The sequence below is a fragment of the Dermochelys coriacea genome, chromosome 5 (assembly GCF_009764565.3).
Source record: "Dermochelys coriacea isolate rDerCor1 chromosome 5, rDerCor1.pri.v4, whole genome shotgun sequence".
Classification (NCBI taxonomy): domain Eukaryota; kingdom Metazoa; phylum Chordata; order Testudines; family Dermochelyidae; genus Dermochelys; species Dermochelys coriacea.
The window spans coordinates 131,498,959-131,519,735 of NC_050072.1; the positions used below are offsets into that span (position 1 = coordinate 131,498,959).

General features: G+C 42.9%; 1 protein-coding gene across 9 annotated transcripts in view; it reads right to left on the bottom strand.

Moving 5' to 3' along the window:
- Positions 1 to 2,173: 2,173 nt before the first annotated feature.
- The window catches only part of RNF170 (ring finger protein 170), a 49,252-nt gene continuing 30,648 nt past the window's right edge, over positions 2,174 to 20,777 (bottom strand). For all 9 annotated transcript variants that reach the window (XM_038401147.2, XM_043514607.1, XM_043514608.1 and 6 more), the window contains 3 exons: positions 11,526 to 11,599; positions 8,957 to 9,061; positions 2,174 to 4,214 (listed from right to left, as the gene is read on the bottom strand). In XM_038401147.2, coding sequence (XP_038257075.1) covers positions 3,945 to 4,214; positions 8,957 to 9,061; positions 11,526 to 11,599 — 449 coding nt within the window. In that variant the 3' untranslated portion in view covers positions 2,174 to 3,944. The remainder of the gene's footprint in view (positions 4,215 to 8,956; positions 9,062 to 11,525; positions 11,600 to 20,777) is intronic.

Here is a 20,777-nt window from a genome sequence, read left to right on the forward strand (position 1 = left end):
AAGGGTTTCTTCAGGTATGTTGGCAACAAGAAGAAAGCCAAGGAAAGTGTGGGCCCCTTACTGAATGAGGGAGGCAAGCTAGTGACAGAGGATGTGAAAAAAGCTAATGTACTCAATGCTTTTTTTGCCTCTGTTTTCACTAACAAGGTCAGCTCCCAGACTGCTGTGCTGGGCATCACAAAATGGGGAAGAGATGGCCAGCCCTCTGTAGAGATAGAGGTGGTTAGGGACTATTTAGAAAAGCTGGACGTGCACAAGTCCATGGGGCCGGACGAATTGCATCCGAGAGTGCTGAGGGAATTGGCGGCTGTGATTGCAGAGCCCTTGGCCATTATCTTTGAAAACTCGTGGCGAACGGGGGAAGTCCCGGATGACTGGAAAAAGGCTAATGTAGTGCCCATCTTTAAAAAAGGGAAGAAGGAGGATCCTGGGAACTACAGGCCGGTCAGCCTCACCTCAGTCCCTGGAAAAATCATGGAGCAGGTCCTCAAAGAATCAATCCTGAAGCACTTAGAGGAGAGGAAAGTGATCAGGAACAGTCAGCATGGATTCACCAAGGGAAGGTCATGCCTGACTAATCTAATCGCCTTTTATGATGAGATTACTGGTTCTGTGGATGAAGGGAAAGCAGTGGATGTATTGTTTCTTGACTTTAGCAAAGCTTTTGACACGGTCTCCCACAGCATTCTTGTCAGCAAGTTAAGGAAGTATGGGCCGGATGAATGCACTATAAGGTGGGTAGAAAGCTGGCTAGATTGTCGGGCTCAACGGGTAGTGATCAATGGCTCCATGTCTAGTTGGCAGCCGGTGTCAAGTGGAGTGCCCCAGGGGTCGGTCCTGGGGCCCGTTTGTTCAATATCTTCATAAATGATCTGGAGGATGGTGTGGATTGCACTCTCAGCAAATTTGCGGATGATACTAAACTGGGAGGAGTGGTAGATACGCTGGAGGGGAGGGATAGGATACAGAAGGACCTAGACAAATTGGAAGATTGGGCCAAAAGAAATCTAATGAGGTTCAATAAGGATAAGTGCAGGGTCCTGCACTTAGGATGGAAGAATCCAATGCACCGCTACAGACTAGGGACCGAATGGCTCGGCAGCAGTTCTGCGGAAAAGGACCTAGGGGTGACAGTGGACGAGAAGCTGGATATGAGTCAGCAGTGTGCCCTTGTTGCCAAGAAGGCCAATGGCATTTTGGGATGTATAAGTAGGGGCATAGCGAGCAGATCGAGGGACGTGATCGTTCCCCTCTATTCGACACTGGTGAGGCCTCATCTGGAGTACTGTGTCCAGTTTTGGGCCCCACACTACAAGAAGGATGTGGATAAATTGGAAAGAGTACAGCGAAGGGCAACAAAAATGATTAGGGGTCTAGAGCACATGACTTATGAGGAGAGGCTGAGGGAGCTGGGATTGTTTAGTCTGCAGAAGAGAAGAATGAGGGGGGATTTGATAGCTGCTTTCAACTACCTGAAAGGGGGTTTCAAAGAGGATGGCTCTAGACTGTTCTCAATGGTAGCAGATGACAGAACGAGGAGTAATGGTCTCAAGTTGCAATGGGGGAGGTTTAGATTGGATATTAGGAAAAACTTTTTCACTAAGAGGGTGGTGAAACACTGGAATGCGTTACCTAGGGAGGTGGTAGAATCTCCTTCCTTAGAGGTTTTTAAGGTCAGGCTTGACAAAGCCCTGGCTAGGATGATTTAACTGGGACTTGGTCCTGCTTTGAGCAGGGGGTTGGACTAGATGACCTTCTGGGGTCCCTTCCAACCCTGATATTCTATGATTCTATGATTCTATGGCCAAGTCCCAAAAGATGTACGAGGATAAATTTCAGTCCTATAATCATCTTTTCAATATTGCCACCATCTAAAGGAGCAGGTGGGACCTCTTGGAGAGCTCTGTCTACAGCAGCAATGCGCAGATTTGTGCACCTGACTCTCCATAATACCTTACTTCGTCATCTTAAATGTGCATATATCAGGCAGGATTTAAGTTCCTTGAATATCAAGCAAGATTCACATAGTATTGGCATGTTGACATTTAACTGAGGTAGCCAACAAGTTGTCATCGTACATTAGTGTTGACAAAAGTAAGGGTAAAGCTAAGGTGCTAAAAAACATTAAAGGCAGCCAAAGCCAATAGCATACACTTACTGCCAGGTCTTTTTCTTTAATTTTTTTTTTATCTCCTCCGTTTTCTCTTTTCGCCCATCTCAAATAGAAGATACGTGTGAAGAAAGGTTCAACAATCCACTTAAATCATAACATGACTTTGGATATTCAAGGGCAAATTTTCAAAAACAAAAACAAAACAAAAAAAACCCAACAACCACTCCGCCTTATATTTATAAAAGGCAAAACCAGTGATGTGCACTTTAAGCACTGATACAACACAAAACTGACAGACTCTGCAATACCCATTAACCAAAAGCATTCAATGAAAAAATACCATCATCTTCCTACACATGTATAAGCACTCAAACTTGTATGCACATATATTTGCATGATCAGAAAATGGAGGCCGTTTCAAAATATGTCCCAACCCACATTATGTAACCATACGAAGGATTGCTTATTCTATTAATTTTATTTTCAAGTATTCAGAAAGTTAGAATGTTTGCTATTTTGCTTCAAAAATATTTCTTTCCTCCAGCTAGGAAGTACTGAATTCCCACAGAATGGCTTGTGGATTTTGAGTTTCCTAGCAGCACTGATTTCATAAAATGAAAATATTTTCAAATCATTCTCCTTGTAGCTTGTGGTATCTGGTGTTAAAACTACCCACAAATTCCAAACATTTGGGGTAAAAAAAAAAATTTTACAGATTTTTAATTTTTCATCAGATTTCTATGGCCCCAAGTTACTGTTTTGTTTTTTTAACTTATTGGTACAAACTTGTGAGAAAGAATAAAGTTACTGGTTTCACCTAAATACTTTAATTACTTTATTAATTACCATCCATATTCAGGTAAAATTTTAAGTGTAAAAACTATCCTGTTATGACATACACTTTGGATTCCCACTTTTAAACAAATTGCTACTAAAAACCTACAGGTTTTTTTGCAGTGGTAAATTGCTTTGATGTAGCTGCATGGATGCAAACCCCCAGTTTAAATGTGTTGCAGGGGGATATAAAGTAGGGCTTACAACAGTGCAACTTACCCGATGTTCAAATACTGTACTGCTAACGTACACAAAACCTATGTGAAAAAAGATTAATCAGTGCCAGTCACCAAAGTGTTGACTATTCCTGGTTTCTTCATCTTGACCCTCATGGAAAGCCTTTTTCCCCACCAAAACTGAAAGGAAAAATTGTTGGAAATGCATATTATACATCGTGCAGTTAAAGCAACACTGAAGTGTTTTTTCTTCTCTTTGTGCAATATGAATTGTGTACAGCAGTAAAATTCACTGCGTCAACTGTAATGCTGTCTTTGGCTTTCTTCTTGCATAGACAGATATGAAAAACTATTGTTATTTAAAAATACTTTAACCCACCACAGTGAGACATTAAGCAATTTGATAAGCTATATATTGAAGTGTCTTAATGCGGCAAGCTAATCTGAATTCTTTTTTGTTTGAAGTCCTGACATCACATAAATAGAACTTCCCTTTCACAAACTACACATGAAGAGGTGTTTTATAACTAGCATTATCTTGCATTACATACAATTGCTCATTGGGAGTAAGCTGATGTAGGTAATGTATTACATCATAAATCTAACCTCTTCAATATTTAAGCATATGTAACACACAAATTAAAGATTCCAGTTAAGCATCACCACATTTTAACCCCTCACATTTGCACAAAGTAATTTACTACAAGCTATTTAATTGCAAAAACTAAAAGTTTATACAGGTGCTTTACTATGTCATACTGTCATGGTTCCCTTTGTTCAGCATTCCACACAAACTTCTGTATCATGATTGTTTCCACTCATTATCTATTCAGTCTCTGCGTTATCACTTCTCGGTACATGATAGAGATGTATATCAGCAGCAGAAAGATGACAAAGAAATCATCTAAAAATCCCAGAATTCCAAAGAGGGCTTCAGGAAGAAAATCCAGAGGTGAAACTAGATAGAGCAGAGCTCCTAGCAGGCAGAGGACTATTCTGATACGGAACATCCAGAAAAGGCCCCCCACAGTAAACATCTCCCTGAAAGCATGCCGCAGTAAAGTGGGTAAATCCATAATTCTTTCCATAATCTATGAACAAACAAAATAGAAATAATTAATCTTTTGTAGCATCATACAAAATGCCAAAATAAATACTTCCTAAATGGGATTTTTTTTTTTTTTTTAAAAGCACAGCATTGATATTACCACATTCACCAGTTTTGGAATCCATTAAGTCACAAGACTGAAAGTTTCTAGACCTGGAACTTGAAACCACAGTATAATGAATTCATGAAAGATTCTAACTGCCAAGACACCTATTGGATAAGAAACACAGGAAAACTAGCATCTTAATTGACACAGAAGACAACTTACGATTCACCACGTAGCAAGAGCAAGCAGTGGAGAAACTATTCTGGATCCATTTCTTACTGATAAGTAGTAATTGATTAAGGATATAACAATGGTAGAGAAGTTTGGAACCAATGATCACAAGTTATATTGGTTCAATACAATAAAGAAAGGGGCTTGAATTCATTATAGCAAAGAGAAGATTCACAGAATGCAGCGGTATATATTTAAGAAAAGGTAAATAAACAAAAACAGATTTCAGGAAAGCAAAATGTTAATCGAGTGAGTAGGATGCAATGGAAAAAAGTATGGAAAATCTAAGAATATGGAAGAAATCTGGGGATCCCTATGAGACACCATAATCAAGCTGCAACGGATTACATTTTCTCTGAAAAAGAATAATGCAATATATAAGCTGTGGCTAAATGAGGCTTTTCAGGGGACTGTCCAAGCTTTAAGATTAGAAAACAAAATAAACCCAGCCATGGCGCCTTCTTATCTTTTATTCTGTGGCTTCATCCACACTAATTAGCCATGGTTCAGTGGGAGCCATTTTTTAATTTGAGCACTGTTTCAAAAATGGCTCCTTTCCCAAAGTAGACAGAGCCACAGAATAGAAGACTAAAAGGCAGTGGTTCTCAAACTTTTTGTATTGGTGACCCCTTTCGAACACCAAGCCTCTGAGTGCGACCCCCCTTAGAAATTAAAAACACATTTTTGATATTTAACACTATGTTAAATACTAAATTTAAACCCTATTGCTTAAAATGAATTTACCTTTTCTCACTGCTTTTAAATAAAGACTAAAACACATTTTTATCAAATTAAATGCAAGTGGAAAAGTTATTTTTAACTAGAATTTTATTTTAATACTTGACAGCAATTAATGATCTGAAGCAGCCAAAAATCAGTGAGATAGATGATGCTGTTTATTTGACACATGAAGTTTTATTCTTGGTGTTGTTTTAGAAAGGGCGCATCTGATGTCATCCTTCACATTAAGTCGGTTTCGAGATTTTGTCTTTACTGTGAGAAGGCTGGAGAATCCACTCTTGCATTTGTAGGTAGTGGGAAATGGCAGGAAGGCTCTCTGGGCCATTTCAGACACCAGTGGGTATTCACTTGCAACTGAGCACCAGAACCGGTTTGGAGGCAGCTGTGCGAATTTTGCTTTCATGTCATCATCATTGATCATGTTGACAAACTGTTCCTGTGTGTGAATATTGTCAGTAGGTAACTGCTCAGCTGTCACACCGAAAGGGTTCTTCACCAGGGAATGAAGTGCTTCTGGTAGCGTTGGGAAGTAGTGTGAGAACGCTTCATGAAGGGCTCTCAAATGTTTACTGATCACTGACTTGAGAGCACTATCCATGTTAACTTCCTCCTCCTCGCTGAACAAGGAAGGGGTCGGAAACATGCCGTATCTGCCTGTGTCCAGCTTCCTGCACCACAGATCCAACTTTATCTGGAAGGCTTTGATTTTATTAGTCAGGTCTATTGATGTTGAATTGACAGATTGAGATCATTAAGGGTACCAAAGGTATCAACTAGGTATGCCAAGCAGAGAAGCCATTTCTTGTCACTGAACATTTTGTTCAGCTCGTTTCTGTTTTCACAGGAAAAACTTTGCCATCTCTTCGTGAAGTATAAAAACGCGCTTTAATGTGCGTCCCCTAGAAAGCCATCGGACTTGTGTGGAAAAGCAGAACTTCATATTCACCACCCATTTCATTGCAGAGCTCTCAAAAGAGACGACTATTCAGAGCATGAGCTTTAATGTACTTCACTGCTCATATAACAACATCCACCACGGCATTAAGGCATATTAGCAATGTCTTTGCAGCGAGGACTTGACGATGGATTCCACAATGAGTGACAATCACATTAGGTGAGACACACTTTACCTTCTGCCGAAAGCCAGACTGTGCACCCATTATTGCTGGAACTCCATCGGTACAGATACCACAAAGGTTTTTCCATTCAATGCATTGCTTTCGAAAAAGGCGTTCACCTTACTGAAAATGGCCTGTGCTGTTGGGGTTGTTTCAAGTTGTTCACAGACTAAGAACCCATCCTTAACATCCTCGGCACTAACACACCGTATGGATGCGACCAGTTGCGCGCAGCGAGTAACATCAGTGGTTTCATCAAGTTGCAGGCTGAACATACTGAAAGCAGAACGTTTAATTTCATGCACAACTTGTTTTTTGACATCTTCAGACATCTCACATCATCTGCGTTTCACAGTGTCATTAGGCAGGGAGAGGTATTCCGGTTTTTGGCAGTATCCTTGCGAACCATGAGTGCCAGTCTCCTTGCCCGCTGGCCAAATAAGCACCTCGCCTGCTGCACACGGCACTTGAGTAGGGGCAGCTCGTAATGACACAGCGTAAGAGGCCTTCACAGCGGAAGACGTTTGCTATCGGAAACGTCCATCAGCACCAGGCTGGGCTGCCTTTGTTGCTGCTTCTCTGCATTTGAAAAAATTCCATGCTTCGATTTTTATGCTCAGGATGTCTAGTTGCAAGATGTCGCTGCCGTTAGCATGGTTTCATTGATTCAGCAGACAAAACCTCACAGCCAATGACACATTGCGGCTTTTCAATCCCAGAGGTGATGATACTGGGAAAATCCAATGGAAGACCTGTTTTTTAGTGGTTTCAGCAGTACAAGGGGCCATTATTTTCAGGAGAAAGTTTGCACTTGTGTGTCCGACTGTTAATTAATAAAGTACTCGTTCAGCTGTGAATCAAGCCCTCTAATGTTGTCTCAGTGCCAGGCCAGCAATAGGAAAAATGGTGCCCTGGGCATACTTCTATTTGGCACCCTTTCTTTGGAGGTGGAGCAGTGCTGGAGGTGGAGGTGGAGCTGGGCTGGAGGAGCTTGGGGCTCTGAGGTTGGCACATGGTGCTGATGGTGGCTCACAACCAAGCACCTGGCCGGCCTCACAGCGGGTGGCGAGGTTCGGGGCTGACAGGCAGGGATGTGTGTGGCAGAGCTGGGGGGTTAACAACCTTGTGTCCGGCGGAGCTCCCGGCTGATAACCCTCAGCATGGCTGGGCTTCGCCTGACAACCCCAGTACAGGGGTCGGGGCTCACAGCATCCTGGATGCCCAGCTCAGGGCTCACAGCGCCTCTCCTGGTTGGGGTCAGGACTCGCAACCCCGCATGGCGGTTGGACTCAGGGATCGCAGCTCTGCGTCTGCCTGGAGCTCGCAGTCCCACTCCTGGCCAGGGTCGGAGTGAGGGCTCGCAGTCCCAAGGGGGGTCGGAGTCGGGGTTCGCAGTCCCATGGGGGGTCGGAGTCGGGGCTCGCAGCCTGGCGCAGGGGTTAGGGCTCTCAACTTGTAGCCGCACGCTGGGGTTAGGGCTCGCGACCCCGCACATAATCGGGTCGCAACCCCCAGTTTGAGAACCAATGCTTAAAGGAGACATGGACTGAGCTTAAAAAAATACTTTAGAGAGTAAGGGTAGTCTTGTGATTAAGGCACTTTTTCAACTGTGTTCAACATCCACAGGCAGGATGTCTAGGTTCAATTCCTGGGTCCGCCACAGACTTCCTATGTGACCATGGGCAAGTTGTTGAGGGCCTAATCCAAAACCCACTGAAGTTAATGGGAGTTTCTTAATTTCAATCGCCTTTGGACCAGGCTTTCAATCTCTTTACCTGTAAAATGGGGATAATACTTCCTTTCTCTCATATTGTCTGTGTCGTCTATTTGGATTGTAAACTCTTTGGGGTATGGTCCCTAGGAAAAAAACTAATGAGATATGTGCAGGCAGAACCCCACTGAAATCACTGGTATCTACCTGGACACATCTCATTTGTAGGATCAGAGTCTGCGTGTATGAACTGTGCCTAGCAAATGTGACAACAGTAGCTTGCAAGGTGTACATTCTAAAATTCTTACCACTCTAATTATGACACCCAGTTATAGAAATAACACTCAGAGAAAAGTTTAGAGAACAAAATAGAGAAGGCACACAACTCATTAGGAAATCAAGGGAGCACAGAACTCAAAATACATTTACAAAAGAAAGGGAGCTATATCAATACAGAAGAAAGCAAAGCTAAATTCTCCTGATCAATTCTGGGTGTTTATAAACTGGGAGCAAAAAGGGAAATATTTTTCTTTACAGGCCACATATTTCTTTACTTGTTAATTATGAATAATTTAGGGCCTGAATCAGGAAAGCGCTTAAGTACACGTTTAACCAGCCTTCCTGAATAAAGGATGCTCTTCTGAATCAGGGCTTTAGTAAGTACAGTGTCATTACAACAGAAATGTAAGGTTATACAAGTAGTTAAAAATAAATGTTTCTATGCTTAAGCTGCAGGAACTTGTATTTACTAAACAAAACCGGTGTAGTTCCCATTAATTATGAACAGAAAATAAACACCTGGAAGAAAATCACACATTATAAAACAGCGTTAGTCTTTCATTGGTTATTGGCCCGCCCCCTTCCCCCACCTTGCTTACAGATCTGGGCTGTCCTGAGAATCTCCGGTTGTAATCACTGACATCCTGAAGCACTTGTGCTGCATCCTGCTGATCTTCACCAAAGCGTGGCAAAAGCAATGTTACCTGTGCACAACAGCAAGAAGCCACTTCATGCTTGGTACTTCTCATGAATATGAAATTGCAAATTCATAAATGAAATAGGAGTAATTCAGTGCTAAACCTCATACTTTAAGTACAATTCATTAGTGTAGACCAACCTTGGAACAACTTTAGATATATGTTGCCTTGCTTCTAAGTATTAACCTAAAAACAACAAGTGTTTAATACTTGCACTGTATTTACTTAGATACAGCTCCCAAGTCTTAAAGAATTAACATTTTACGATACTATAAAAAGGATATAGAAAGCTATTTTCAAGAATATTTACTAAGGACAAAGTACAAGAACCCAGTCTTTGAAGTACATCAAGGGTAAAATTTTCAAAAGTGCATAAGTGAGTTAGGAACTCAAGTCCCATTTTCAGAGGTGACTTAGGCACTTAGATGCTTCGGGGTTTTGAATTTTTTATCCCAAAATCAGACAAATGCTTCCATCATCATTACTGATGATCTTGCATTGAAGCATAAAAGCAGCAAAGTTTGAGCTCGTATATCCACTTATAGCACATGGCTGAGGGCCCTTCACCATCACTGTTCCTCCAAAGTGCACCTGCCTAAGGGGAGTCCACTGCAACCTCCTCCGTGATCCTGGCTATCATGGTAATGCTCAGAGTGAGTCTCCAGGCCCTAGCCCATTAAGGTTCCCCTTGAACGGAAAGCTGGTGGGTACAATGGGAAACTTTGAGGATAAGGTGAATAAATTGGAGAAAGTGGGCAGGACAAGAAAAAAGGATAAGTCAGGGCTTTTGCAAGAATAATGAATGAAGAATTCTCCTAAAGAAAAATATAGTTTGGGGAATTAATTCTGCTACAAATATCTAAAACTACACAATATGACATACATACGCATGTGTACATTTTATCTATATACAGAAAACTATTGTAATTTTAAACATGTGGCGATGATATTCATGCAATAAACTGCAGAACCTTACAATAAAGTGTATCACATTGTTTTGCAATTTTTCATCTTTAAAACCTTACCTTGTACTCTGCCACTAATCCATCGAGCAGTTGCAAACACCTGCCCTGCCCTTCTCCCCCCCTTTTTTTTTTTTAAACAGCGACTTGCCAAAGGACAGTTTCCTCTCTCTTCCTCTCCCTCCCAAATATGAACTCCCTCTTCCACTGCACAGGCTGAGCAACACTCAGTCCCAGATCAATGACAGGCTTAAGATGAAATAGCTCGTCACTTTCCATGGCTAGATATGGATGCTTTAGTCCATTGGAAAGAGGAGTGTACAGGGTAATACTCGCCCTTTGAGCTATAAAAGAGGATGCCTGGGGAAGAAAGAGATATGGTGAGAGAACTCTCTGTAGGTCTACCCTGGAACAAGGGAGGAATTATCAGGGAGCCAGTGGAGGGGTTAGCCAGTGCCAGGAGGCTGAAGGCAGGAGAGCAGCAAGAGGGGTTAGCTGGTTGGTGACTCCAAGTCAGAGCCAGGACTAGAGGGGTCTGAAGGTTAGGGAACAGCAGAAGGAGTTGCCTCTAAGACAGAGAGCCATAGCCAAGGCCAGAGAGGGCTGATGGCAGGGGAGCAGCAGAGGACTTTATCTACTCTCATCTGCAGAGGCGAAGAGCTGGACCCATAGGAAGTGTGAGATGGCCAGCTTTCCAGTCAAGGGGAACCTTAATGGGCTAGGGCCTGGAGACTCACTCTGAGCATTACCATTCATTATTCCCAGTGCAGATAATCATTACGATCATCCGACATCTCATCTCATGATGCCCCATGTACCACACCACGGCACTTTCAACCATATCCGGACACACTGTCCTCTTTTGTCCCTGAACAGCCACTCCAGCCCTTCCAGCTGGAGTACAACCCTGCTCTTCCCAGCAGGAACCCTCACAGCCTGATTGCTGAGAGCTGAGACCATCCAAAAATTGAGAGATTTTTAAAAAAGGATTAGGTTTTAGTGTGTGTTTTTTTTTTTTTTAAATTTGCTTTCTTGTTTTGGAGCCTTTGCCACCAAAAACATAAGTGATCATTTCAGGTTCAAAATTCAAGCTTAAATGCATATGCAGAAATGTAGACCTCCCTGCTGGTTGCTCAGAAAGACACTCTGCTAACCCTTTCCAATCTCTTAGTGTGTGGGTGTGGGTATGTATCTGACAAAAGACTTTCACCTTCCCTGACCTTATTGCTATTCTGTCTCTCTCCCCTCCTGGTCTCCCTCTCACTTCCCCACTCAGACTCTTGCCCCACTCACATTTTCCCTCCACGCTCCCCACCACCAGTTCTTCTGTCCCTCACATGCCTGCCTATATCACTCCCCTTTCCCCTTATAGAGTCTTACCATTCACAATTTCCCTCTATGCCATCCCTTACTTATTTTTAGAGGTAAGCATGAGTGCGCGTGTTTTCAGAATCCAGGCCTAAATTTGGAATCAGAACCATCAGGTCTTTGATGATATAAAGTGTTACCGTTTGTCTGCAGATTGGGCAACGGATGGCACCCAGCCACGAGCCATACCTCCAGTACGCAATAATGCACGCACCTAATGGAGGTAAATATCAAAAGCTGTAATGATTTAAATTTTACACTGTTAGACATTTTTGATTCAAAACAATTATTTCAGCAAGAACAAAATATTAGGCACCAAGGAAACCGGTAATGGAATATTAAAATATTAGGCTCAAGTACTTTAGGCATAACTGGCTGTTTTTATATAATATTAACTGCAGAAACTAAAATCAAATTTATCCAAATTCCAGATGCAATTCAATTAATAAATTCTGATACAATTCAATTTCAACATTAACTTCAATAGCAGGGTGGACAAACATAAAAAATTGATTTTATATTTTAAAAATAAATCCATTTAAGATTAAATTTGAAATTGACAACTCCAAACTTTTAAAAATCATTTAAAATAAACACAAAAATGATAAGCAATACTTTTGCTGACACTTTTTGAAGAAAGTAAAACCATAGAACTGTGGAAGTCACTGGCTAAGCCAAGGGTGGGCAAACTGCAGCCCATGGACCGGATCCAGACTGCCAGTTATTTTAAGCCAGCCCTTGAGCTCTGCTCCGGCGCTGCAGCCGGGGAGCAGGGTCAGAGGCTGGAAGCTCCCAGAAGCCACGACAGCGCTTTAACGTGGCTGTGTAGTTGCGGCACCAATGCTGGGAGAGAGCTCTCCTAGAGCTGTAAAAAACCCACCCATGACGGGAGTAGCTACCAGCGTTGGGAGCTGGTGCACTGTCTACACTGCCACTTTACAGCACTGAAACTTGCATCACTCAGGGGTGTGTTTTTCACACCCCTGAGTGAGAAAGGTTCAGCACTGTAAAGTGGCGGCGTAGAAAAGGCCTCAGTGTAAACACTATGGTTAACTGAAAATCAACATGTTTTAATAGCTAACAACCAATGAAAATCAACTTTTCTTTAGGAAAATAACTAAAAAGTACAAATGCAGAACACGATTAGAATACATTATTTAAATAAAGGTTTTCAGCTTACTGATTTAAATTATGATTAAACTGGGTGATTTAAATTGCACTGACTTAAATCAATTCATCCTGGTCAAGAGCATATATATTAACTGATTTCAGAGTAGCAGCCGTGTTAGTCTGTATTCGCAAAAAGAAAAGGAGTACTTGTGGCACCTTAGAGACTAACAAATTTATTAGAGCATAAGCTTTCGTGAGCTACAGCTCACTTCATCGGATGCATTTGGTGGAAAAAACAGAGGAGAGATTTATATACACACACACAGAGAACATGAAACAATGGGTTTATCATACACACTGTAAGGAGAGTGATCACTTAAGATAAGCCATCACCAGCAGCAGGGGGGAGAAAGGAGGAAAACCTTCCATGGTGACAAGCAGGTAGGCTAATTCCAGCAGTTAACAAGAATATCAGAGGAACAGTGGGGGGTGGGGTGGGAGGGAGAAATACCATGGGGAAATAGTTTTACTTTGTGTAATGACTCATCCATTCCCAGTCTCTATTCAAGCCTAAGTTAATTGTATCCAGTTTGCAAATTAATTCCAATTCAGCAGTCTCTCGTTGGAGTCTGTTTTTGAAGCTTTTTTGTTGAAGTATAGCCACTCTTAGGTCTGTGATTGAGTGACCAGAGAGATTGAAGTGTTCTCCAACTGGTTTTTGAATGTTATAATTCTTGACGTCTGATTTGTGTCCATTCATTCTTTTACGTAGAGACTGTCCAGTTTGGCCAATGTACATGGCAGAGGGGCATTGCTGGCACATGATGGCATATATCACATTGGTAGATGCGCAGGTGAACGAGCCTCTGATGGTGTGGCTGATGTGATTAGGCCCTATGATGGTATCCCCTGAATAGATATGTGGACAGAGTTGGCAACGGGCTTTGTTGCAAGGATAGGTTCCTGGGTTAGTGGTTCTGTTGTGTGGTGTGTGGTTGCTGGTGAGTATTTGCTTCAGATTGGGGGGCTGTCTGTAAGCAAGGACTGGTCTGTCTCCCAAGATCTGAGAGAGCGATGGCTCGTCCTTCAGGATAGGTTGTAGATCCTTGATGATGCGTTGGAGGGGTTTTAGTTGGGGGCTGAAGGTGATGGCTAGTGGCGTTCTGTTGTTTTCTTTGTTGGGCCTGTCCTGTAGTAGGTGACTTCTGGGTACTCTTCTGGCTCTGTCAATCTGTTTCTTCACTTCAGCAGGTGGGTACTGTAGTTGTAGGAATGCATGATAGAGATCTTGTAGGTGTTTGTCTCTGTCTGAGGGGTTGGAGCAAATGCGGTTATATCGTAGCGCTTGGCTGTAGACAATGGATCGAGTGGTATGATCTGGATGAAAGCTAGAGGCATGTAGGTAGGAATAGCGGTCAGTAGGTTTCCGATATAGGGTGGTGTTTATGTGACCATCGCTTATTAGCACCGTAGTGTCCAGGAAGTGGATCTCTTGTGTGGACTGGTCCAGGCTGAGGTTGATGGTGGGATGGAAATTGTTGAAATCATGGTGGAATTCCTCAAGAGCTTCTTTTCCATGGGTCCAGATGATGAAGATGTCATCAATGTAGCGCAAGTAGAGTAGGGGCATTAGGGAACGAGAGCTGAGGAAGCGTTGTTCTAAGTCAGCCATAAAAATGTTGGCATACTGTGGGGCCATGCGGGTACCCATCGCAGTGCCGCTGATTTGAAGGTATACATTGTCACCAAATGTGAAATAGTTATGGGTCAGGACAAAGTCACAAAGTTCTGCCACCAGGTTAGCCGTGACAGTATCGGGGATACTGTTCCTGACGGCTTGTAGTCCATCTTTGTGTGGAATGTTGGTGTAGAGGGCTTCTACATCCATAGTGGCTAGGATGGTGTTTTTAGGAAGATCACCAATGGACTGTAGTTTCCTCAGGAAATCGGTGGTGTCTCGAAGATAGCTGGGAGTGCTGGTAACGAAGGGCCTGAGGAGGGAGTCTACATAGCCAGACAATCCTGCTGTCAGGGTGCCAATGCCTGAGATGATGGGGCGTCCAGGATTTCCAGGTTTATGGATCTTGGGTAGCAGATAGAATACCCCAGGTCCTGGCTCCAGGGGTGTGTCTGTGCGGATTTGTTCTTGTGCTTTTTCAGGGAGTTTCTTGAGCAAATGCTGTAGTTTCTTTTGGTAACTCTCAGTGGGATCAGAGGGTAATGGCTTGTAGAAAGTGGTGTTGGAGAGCTGCCTAGTAGCCTCTTGTTCATACTCCGACCTATTCATGATGACGACAGCACCTCCTTTGTCAGCCTTTTTGATTATGATGTCAGAGTTGTTTCTGAGGCTGTGGATGGCACTGTGTTCTGCATGGCTGAGGTTATGGGGTAAGCGATGCTGCTTTTCCACAATTTCAGCTCGTGCACGTCGGCGGAAGCAGTCTATGTAGAAATCCAGGCTGCTGTTTCGACCTTCAGGAGGAGTCCACCTAGAATCCTTCTTTTTGTAGTGTTGGCAGGAAGGTCTCTGTGGGTTAATATGTTGGTCAGAGGTGTGTTGGAAATATTCCTTGAGTCTGAGACGTCGAAAATAGGATTCTAGGTCAGCACAGAACTGTATCATGTTCGTGGGGGTGGAGGGGCAAAAGGAGAGGCCCCGAGATAGGACAGATTCTTCCGCTGGGCTAAGAGTATACTCTGTCCACATATCTATTCAGGGGATACCATCATAGGGCCTAATCACATCAGCCACACTATCAGAGGCTCGTTCACCTGCGCATCTACCAATGTGATATATGCCATCATGTGCCAGCAATGCCCCTCTGCCATGTACATTGGCCAAACTGGACAGTCTCTACGTAAAAGAATGAATGGACACAAATCAGACGTCAAGAATTATAACATTCAAAAACCAGTTGGAGAACACTTCAATCTCTCTGGTCACTCAATCACAGACCTAAGAGTGGCTATACTTCAACAAAAAAGCTTCAAAAACAGACTCCAACGAGAGACTGCTGAATTGGAATTAATTTGCAAACTGGATACAATTAACTTAGGCTTGAATAGAGACTGGGAATGGATGAGTCATTACACAAAGTAAAACTATTTCCCCATGGTATTTCTCCCTCCCACCCCACCCCCCACTGTTCCTCTGATATTCTTGTTAACTGCTGGAATTAGCCTACCTGCTTGTCACCATGGAAGGTTTTCCTCCTTTCTCCCCCCTGCTGCTGGTGATGGCTTATCTTAAGTGATCACTCTCCTTACAGTGTGTATGATAAACCCATTGTTTCATGTTCTCTGTGTGTGTGTATATAAATCTCTCCTCTGTTTTTTCCACCAAATGCATCCGATGAAGTGAGCTGTAGCTCACGAAAGCTTATGCTCTAATAAATTTGTTAGTCTCTAAGGTGCCACAAGTACTCCTTATATTAACTGAGGAGTCAAAAAGCTTCTACATCATTGTAATTGGAAAATGATTAGCTTTAAAAGCCTTTACCAAGGTAAAATTTAGCTGGGAAAACTTCAGGAAATAAAAATTCAGCTTGTTACAAAACCCTAATGTTTCAAGCTTTGAAATTGCATAGGTTTTGAGGCATCTGGAAAAATTTTAATCCTTTTAATCTTTTCCAAGTCTGCACCAACTAACTTTTCTCGATGAACAGATAATGTATAAGGTACGATAGTCCCATGGATACTAGATGAAGACAGATAAAGAATCCTTGTTTGAGAATCTCAAATGTTGGGAATCTGAAGGAGGGGAATCAAAATGATAAACATAACGTAACAAAATTAAATTACGTACTTTTACCCCTACAGATACCTCAAGTAAGCCAAGCATGTGAATGTTGTAAGTTTTAGCATAATTCTAAAAGACTTCAATTTTTCAGAGTAAACGTGTTGTCCTGGATGAGGACACCAACCAGAGTTTTGCTAGTTTTTTTTCCTACACCTGTTTACAAAACTGCCACCTCAGCTCCCCTCGTTTTATTTAAAAAAATGTTTTCAGTTAATTCTGAATTAATTTTCAGTTAATTCCAAGTTAATTTTTTCCACATTTAGAAAATTTAAGGACACAGAATCAAATATATTTGCAGATGAGTGGAAATTTTGATTTCAAAACTGGTAGCACAGAAAAATATACTTTAGAATGTAATTTTAGACACTGACTATCTATTACCAGACACTTTCTCAAGAAGTTATACATAAAGTTCTTTGTTTTTAATAGTGTTATGCTACGAAAAACTGTTTTTCTCTTCAGCTCAAGTTAAGGAATTTAAGATACTTTGGAAATGGTTACTCACCCTGTATAGTAACTGTGGTTCTTCAAGATGTGTCCCCCACGGTGCTCCACTGGAGGCATGCTAGCGCCCACTGCACCTTTGATTGGAGATTTCTCATAGCAGTGTCTGTCTGGCCCACAGATGCGTGCTACTCAGCCCCGTGCCCTGTGCCATTGTTACATAGAACTGGGTGGGTGAACCGCCCTCGGTTCTTTCTCTATCACCAAGCTCCACTGCAGAGAACTCCAAAGTAGAGGGGAAGGAGGGCTGGTACTGGAGCACTTATAGGGATACAAATCTTGAAGAACCTCAGTTACTGCACAGAATGAATAATCATTTTTTCTTCTTCCAGTAGTGTGCCTACGGGTGCTACATTCTAGGTGACTACCAAGCAGTTCCCTCTAAGGCAGGGTTGGGTGGGGCGCTTCAGAATCGAATTTAGCATAGAAGAAAGTACAGCCGAGCCAAACAGTATCAGAAGCAGAGTTGTGAGCTACTGTGTAGTGTTCGGCAATTATATGTAAAGACACCCAAGCAGCAGCCTTACATATTTCAATAATGGGCATGTTTTTGAGAAATGCTGCAGAGATGGAAATGGACCTTGAGTGAGTAGCTATGTTCAAAGGTGTTTGAATATTACAAGATTTGTAGCAAGAATTACTGCAGCCAGATAGTGACTTAGAAAGTCTTTGACTAGAGACTGCAGACTGTTTTGAGATCTATCTGTAAGGGAGACAAACAATTTGAGGGTCTTTCTAAAGGGTTTAGTTCTAACCAGACAGAAGGCCTGATGTCAAGGGTGTGCAACAATGCTTCTTGATTATCTATAAAAAGAAAAGCAGTACTTGTGGCATCTTAGAGACTAACAAATTTATTAGCGCATAAGCTTTCGTGAGCTACAGCTCACTTCATCGGATGCATACAGTGGAAAATATAGTGGGGAGATTTTATATACACAGAGAACATGAAACAATGGGTGTTACCATACAGACTGTAAGAAAAGTGATCAGGAAAGGTGAGCTATTACCAGCAGGAGAGCAGGGGGAAGAAACCTTTTGTAGTGATAATCAAGGTGGGCCATTTCCAGCACTTTACAAGAACAGTAGGAGGGGAAATAAACAAGGGGAAATAGTTTTACTTTGTGTAATGACAGATCCACTCCCAGTTTTTATTCAAGCCTTGATTATCTAGATGATATTCTGGGTGAAAGACTGGCAGGTGAATGGATTGGTTAATATGGAACTCAGAAGAAACTTTAGGTAAAAATTTTGGATGGGGTCATAGCACGTCCTTGTCCTTAAAAAATACTGTAAAAAGGAGGGAAAGGCCATAAGGGCCGCTATTTCCCCAACCTGTTGCGCTGACGTGATGGCTATCAGAAATGCCACTTTCTTTGATAAATGGAGCTGTGAGCAGGTAGCCATGGGTTCAAACTGATCTTGCAAGGCATTTAAAGACCAGGTAGAGGTCCACAATAGGAGTAGGGTGTTTGACTGGCAGATAGACATTTCCTAGTCCCCTGACGAACCTCACTGTCATGGGAGGGGGAAAAATGGAATTGTCACAACCCAATGGCTCCCTCCCTCAGGGGGTTCCCTGGGGAGGCAGATCAGCGTTGTATGTTGCTAACGCTGTTGAAGGCATTGCAAGGCAGTTTGGGAAGTGTCCCCCTCTTCTTCTGACGTTACACCCAGGCTTGGCCAGCCTCGGGTCGTGCGTGTGAGAGTATGAAAGTGGGTTAGGGCATGGGCACTAATGCTTTCTTTCTTCCCCGAGTGACGTGGGGAGAACCCAGCACCCTCCGCTGTTATTTATTAATAAAGCTTTAAAATTTAGTCACTTGGTGTGCTCCTTCATTCCCTCCCCTAATGATCCTGTGGCCTCAGCCTGATCACCTGATGCCTCAGGCAGATTGGTAACATAAATCTGTCACAGAATAACCCTGTACTGGAGAGTGGAAAGCTATGATGGCCACCAGATGGACTCCAATAGAGCTCAGCGATAGTCCTAAACGTTTTAGTGTTAGGATGTAGTCCAATAAATCTGGCAGCGATGAGGTCATTGGTGGAATATGTATGAGGTCACACCAAGAAAGAAATCTTGTCTGTTTTTGAAAGTATATGTAGCAAGTAGAACTGTTTCCTGCTGTGTTATAGAATTATTTTTACTTCCTCTGAGCAGACTGTGTCTAGTCCATGAATCATCAGCCAACCATGCTTTGAGACGAAGCACTGCAAGATTGGGGTGAAGGATCATCCTGTCTTCCTGGGAGAGGAGATTAGGAGCAGTGTGGAGAGTGATTGGAGAGCAAATGGCCAACTGTATCAGGCAAGGAAAACATGTTAATCTTGGATAGGGTCAGAATTATGACGACGACTCTGGTTTTCGTCTTTTTTTTACTTTGAGGAGAACTAGAGGAATCGGTGAGAATGCGTACAAGGAGATTCAACGATCAATGAAGGTGAAAAATATCCCCAGAGATCTGTGACCCAGTCTGCCTCTTGAGCAAAACTGAGCACAAAACTGTGGCGAAACAAGTCTATCTGAGAGGTGCCCCACTGACAGAATATTTGGTACGATTTGCTGTAGCCTATTTCTTACTTGTTGTCTTGGAAGAAGTGCCTGCTGAATGCATCAAGAGTCACATGTTGAATCCTTGGGAGATAGGCTGCTGTGATGAAGACTTGGTTGTGTATGCACCAATTACAAAGCTTGACAGCTTTGACACAGTGGGATCTTGTGCCTCCTTGCCGATATAAATATGTATGATATGTAGTCCAAACAAATCCTGCATCCTTGTGGCCCCTTCCAACCCCATGATTTTATGACCTTTATGAGATTGTGCAATTAAGGGCAAAACCTGGAAACAGGGGTATCTAACCACTCTGAGTTCCAGGATGTTGATGTGTAACATGGTCTCTTGCGACGCCTACTTGCCCTGGATCTAGATGTGCTCCCGACCATAGAAGAGAGATGTCCATCTTTATGACAACCGCTGGGGGAGGATGTGCAAATTGGACTTCTGCGCAGACATTATGATGGTCTTTCTACCAAAGTTGAGGGATTGTTTTATTCAGGTGGATATGGAAAGATGCATATTTGAACTGTGTCGGTTTGGTGAATAAACAGTCCCGAGCCACCCCAATGGCAATGGATTCGGAATCTTGCGGAGTCTCTGACAAAGGTCCTGGCTGCCATGTGCCCTAACAACTGAAAACAGTTCTTGATCAGGGGGCTTGATCAGTATGGGGGCTGAGTTGAATTGCACTGGCTTTGTTGGAAAGGACCACAAACTTATGCAGAGGAATGTAGGCTCTTGCTGCTACTGAATCAAGCTGAGCTCCTATGAATTCTAAATTTTGCACAGCGGTCAAAGTGGATTTTTGAACGTTCAATTGCAGGCCCAACTTGAAGATATCTATAACCTCAGAAGTTGGGGCAGATGACAGGCCTAACAGGAGCACCTGGTACAGAAGGGCTTCGTTGACAGGCAAAGCTATGTGGGCAAACGAATGATAACATGCAGCGTACGAGGAGGTTCTTTAACCTCCTTGAGTTAATTGCAACGAGTCAGCAATTCTCTTGACCAGATCCTGGAACTGCTTAAAATTCTCCGCCAAGAAAGGAGGAGGACAAATGATAGCTTCATCCGGACATAAAGAGGAGATATTGGCCATAGGAGAGACCTCATCAACAGCTTGAGCTTCCTGCTCCTCAGAGGATTCTTCTTGAGGGTCAGGTCTCCTAGAGGGAGCAGGCCATGCAGGTTGCCTCTCTGTGACAGGTGGTGCTCAATGTCTTGGAATATTGTTGACGATAGGCTGTCCAAGGGTACCAATGTGGCCCAGGAGGTGGTGCAGAAGGCATAGAAGGCACCCGTGGGCGCTCATACAAGCAAGATGGTGCTTGCAATCTTGTGCCACGAGTGGTTATAGGCTTGTCAGAGACCTCTGGAAAGGGGCCTCTACAGAAGCGAGGGGAGAGACCTGAACTGATATA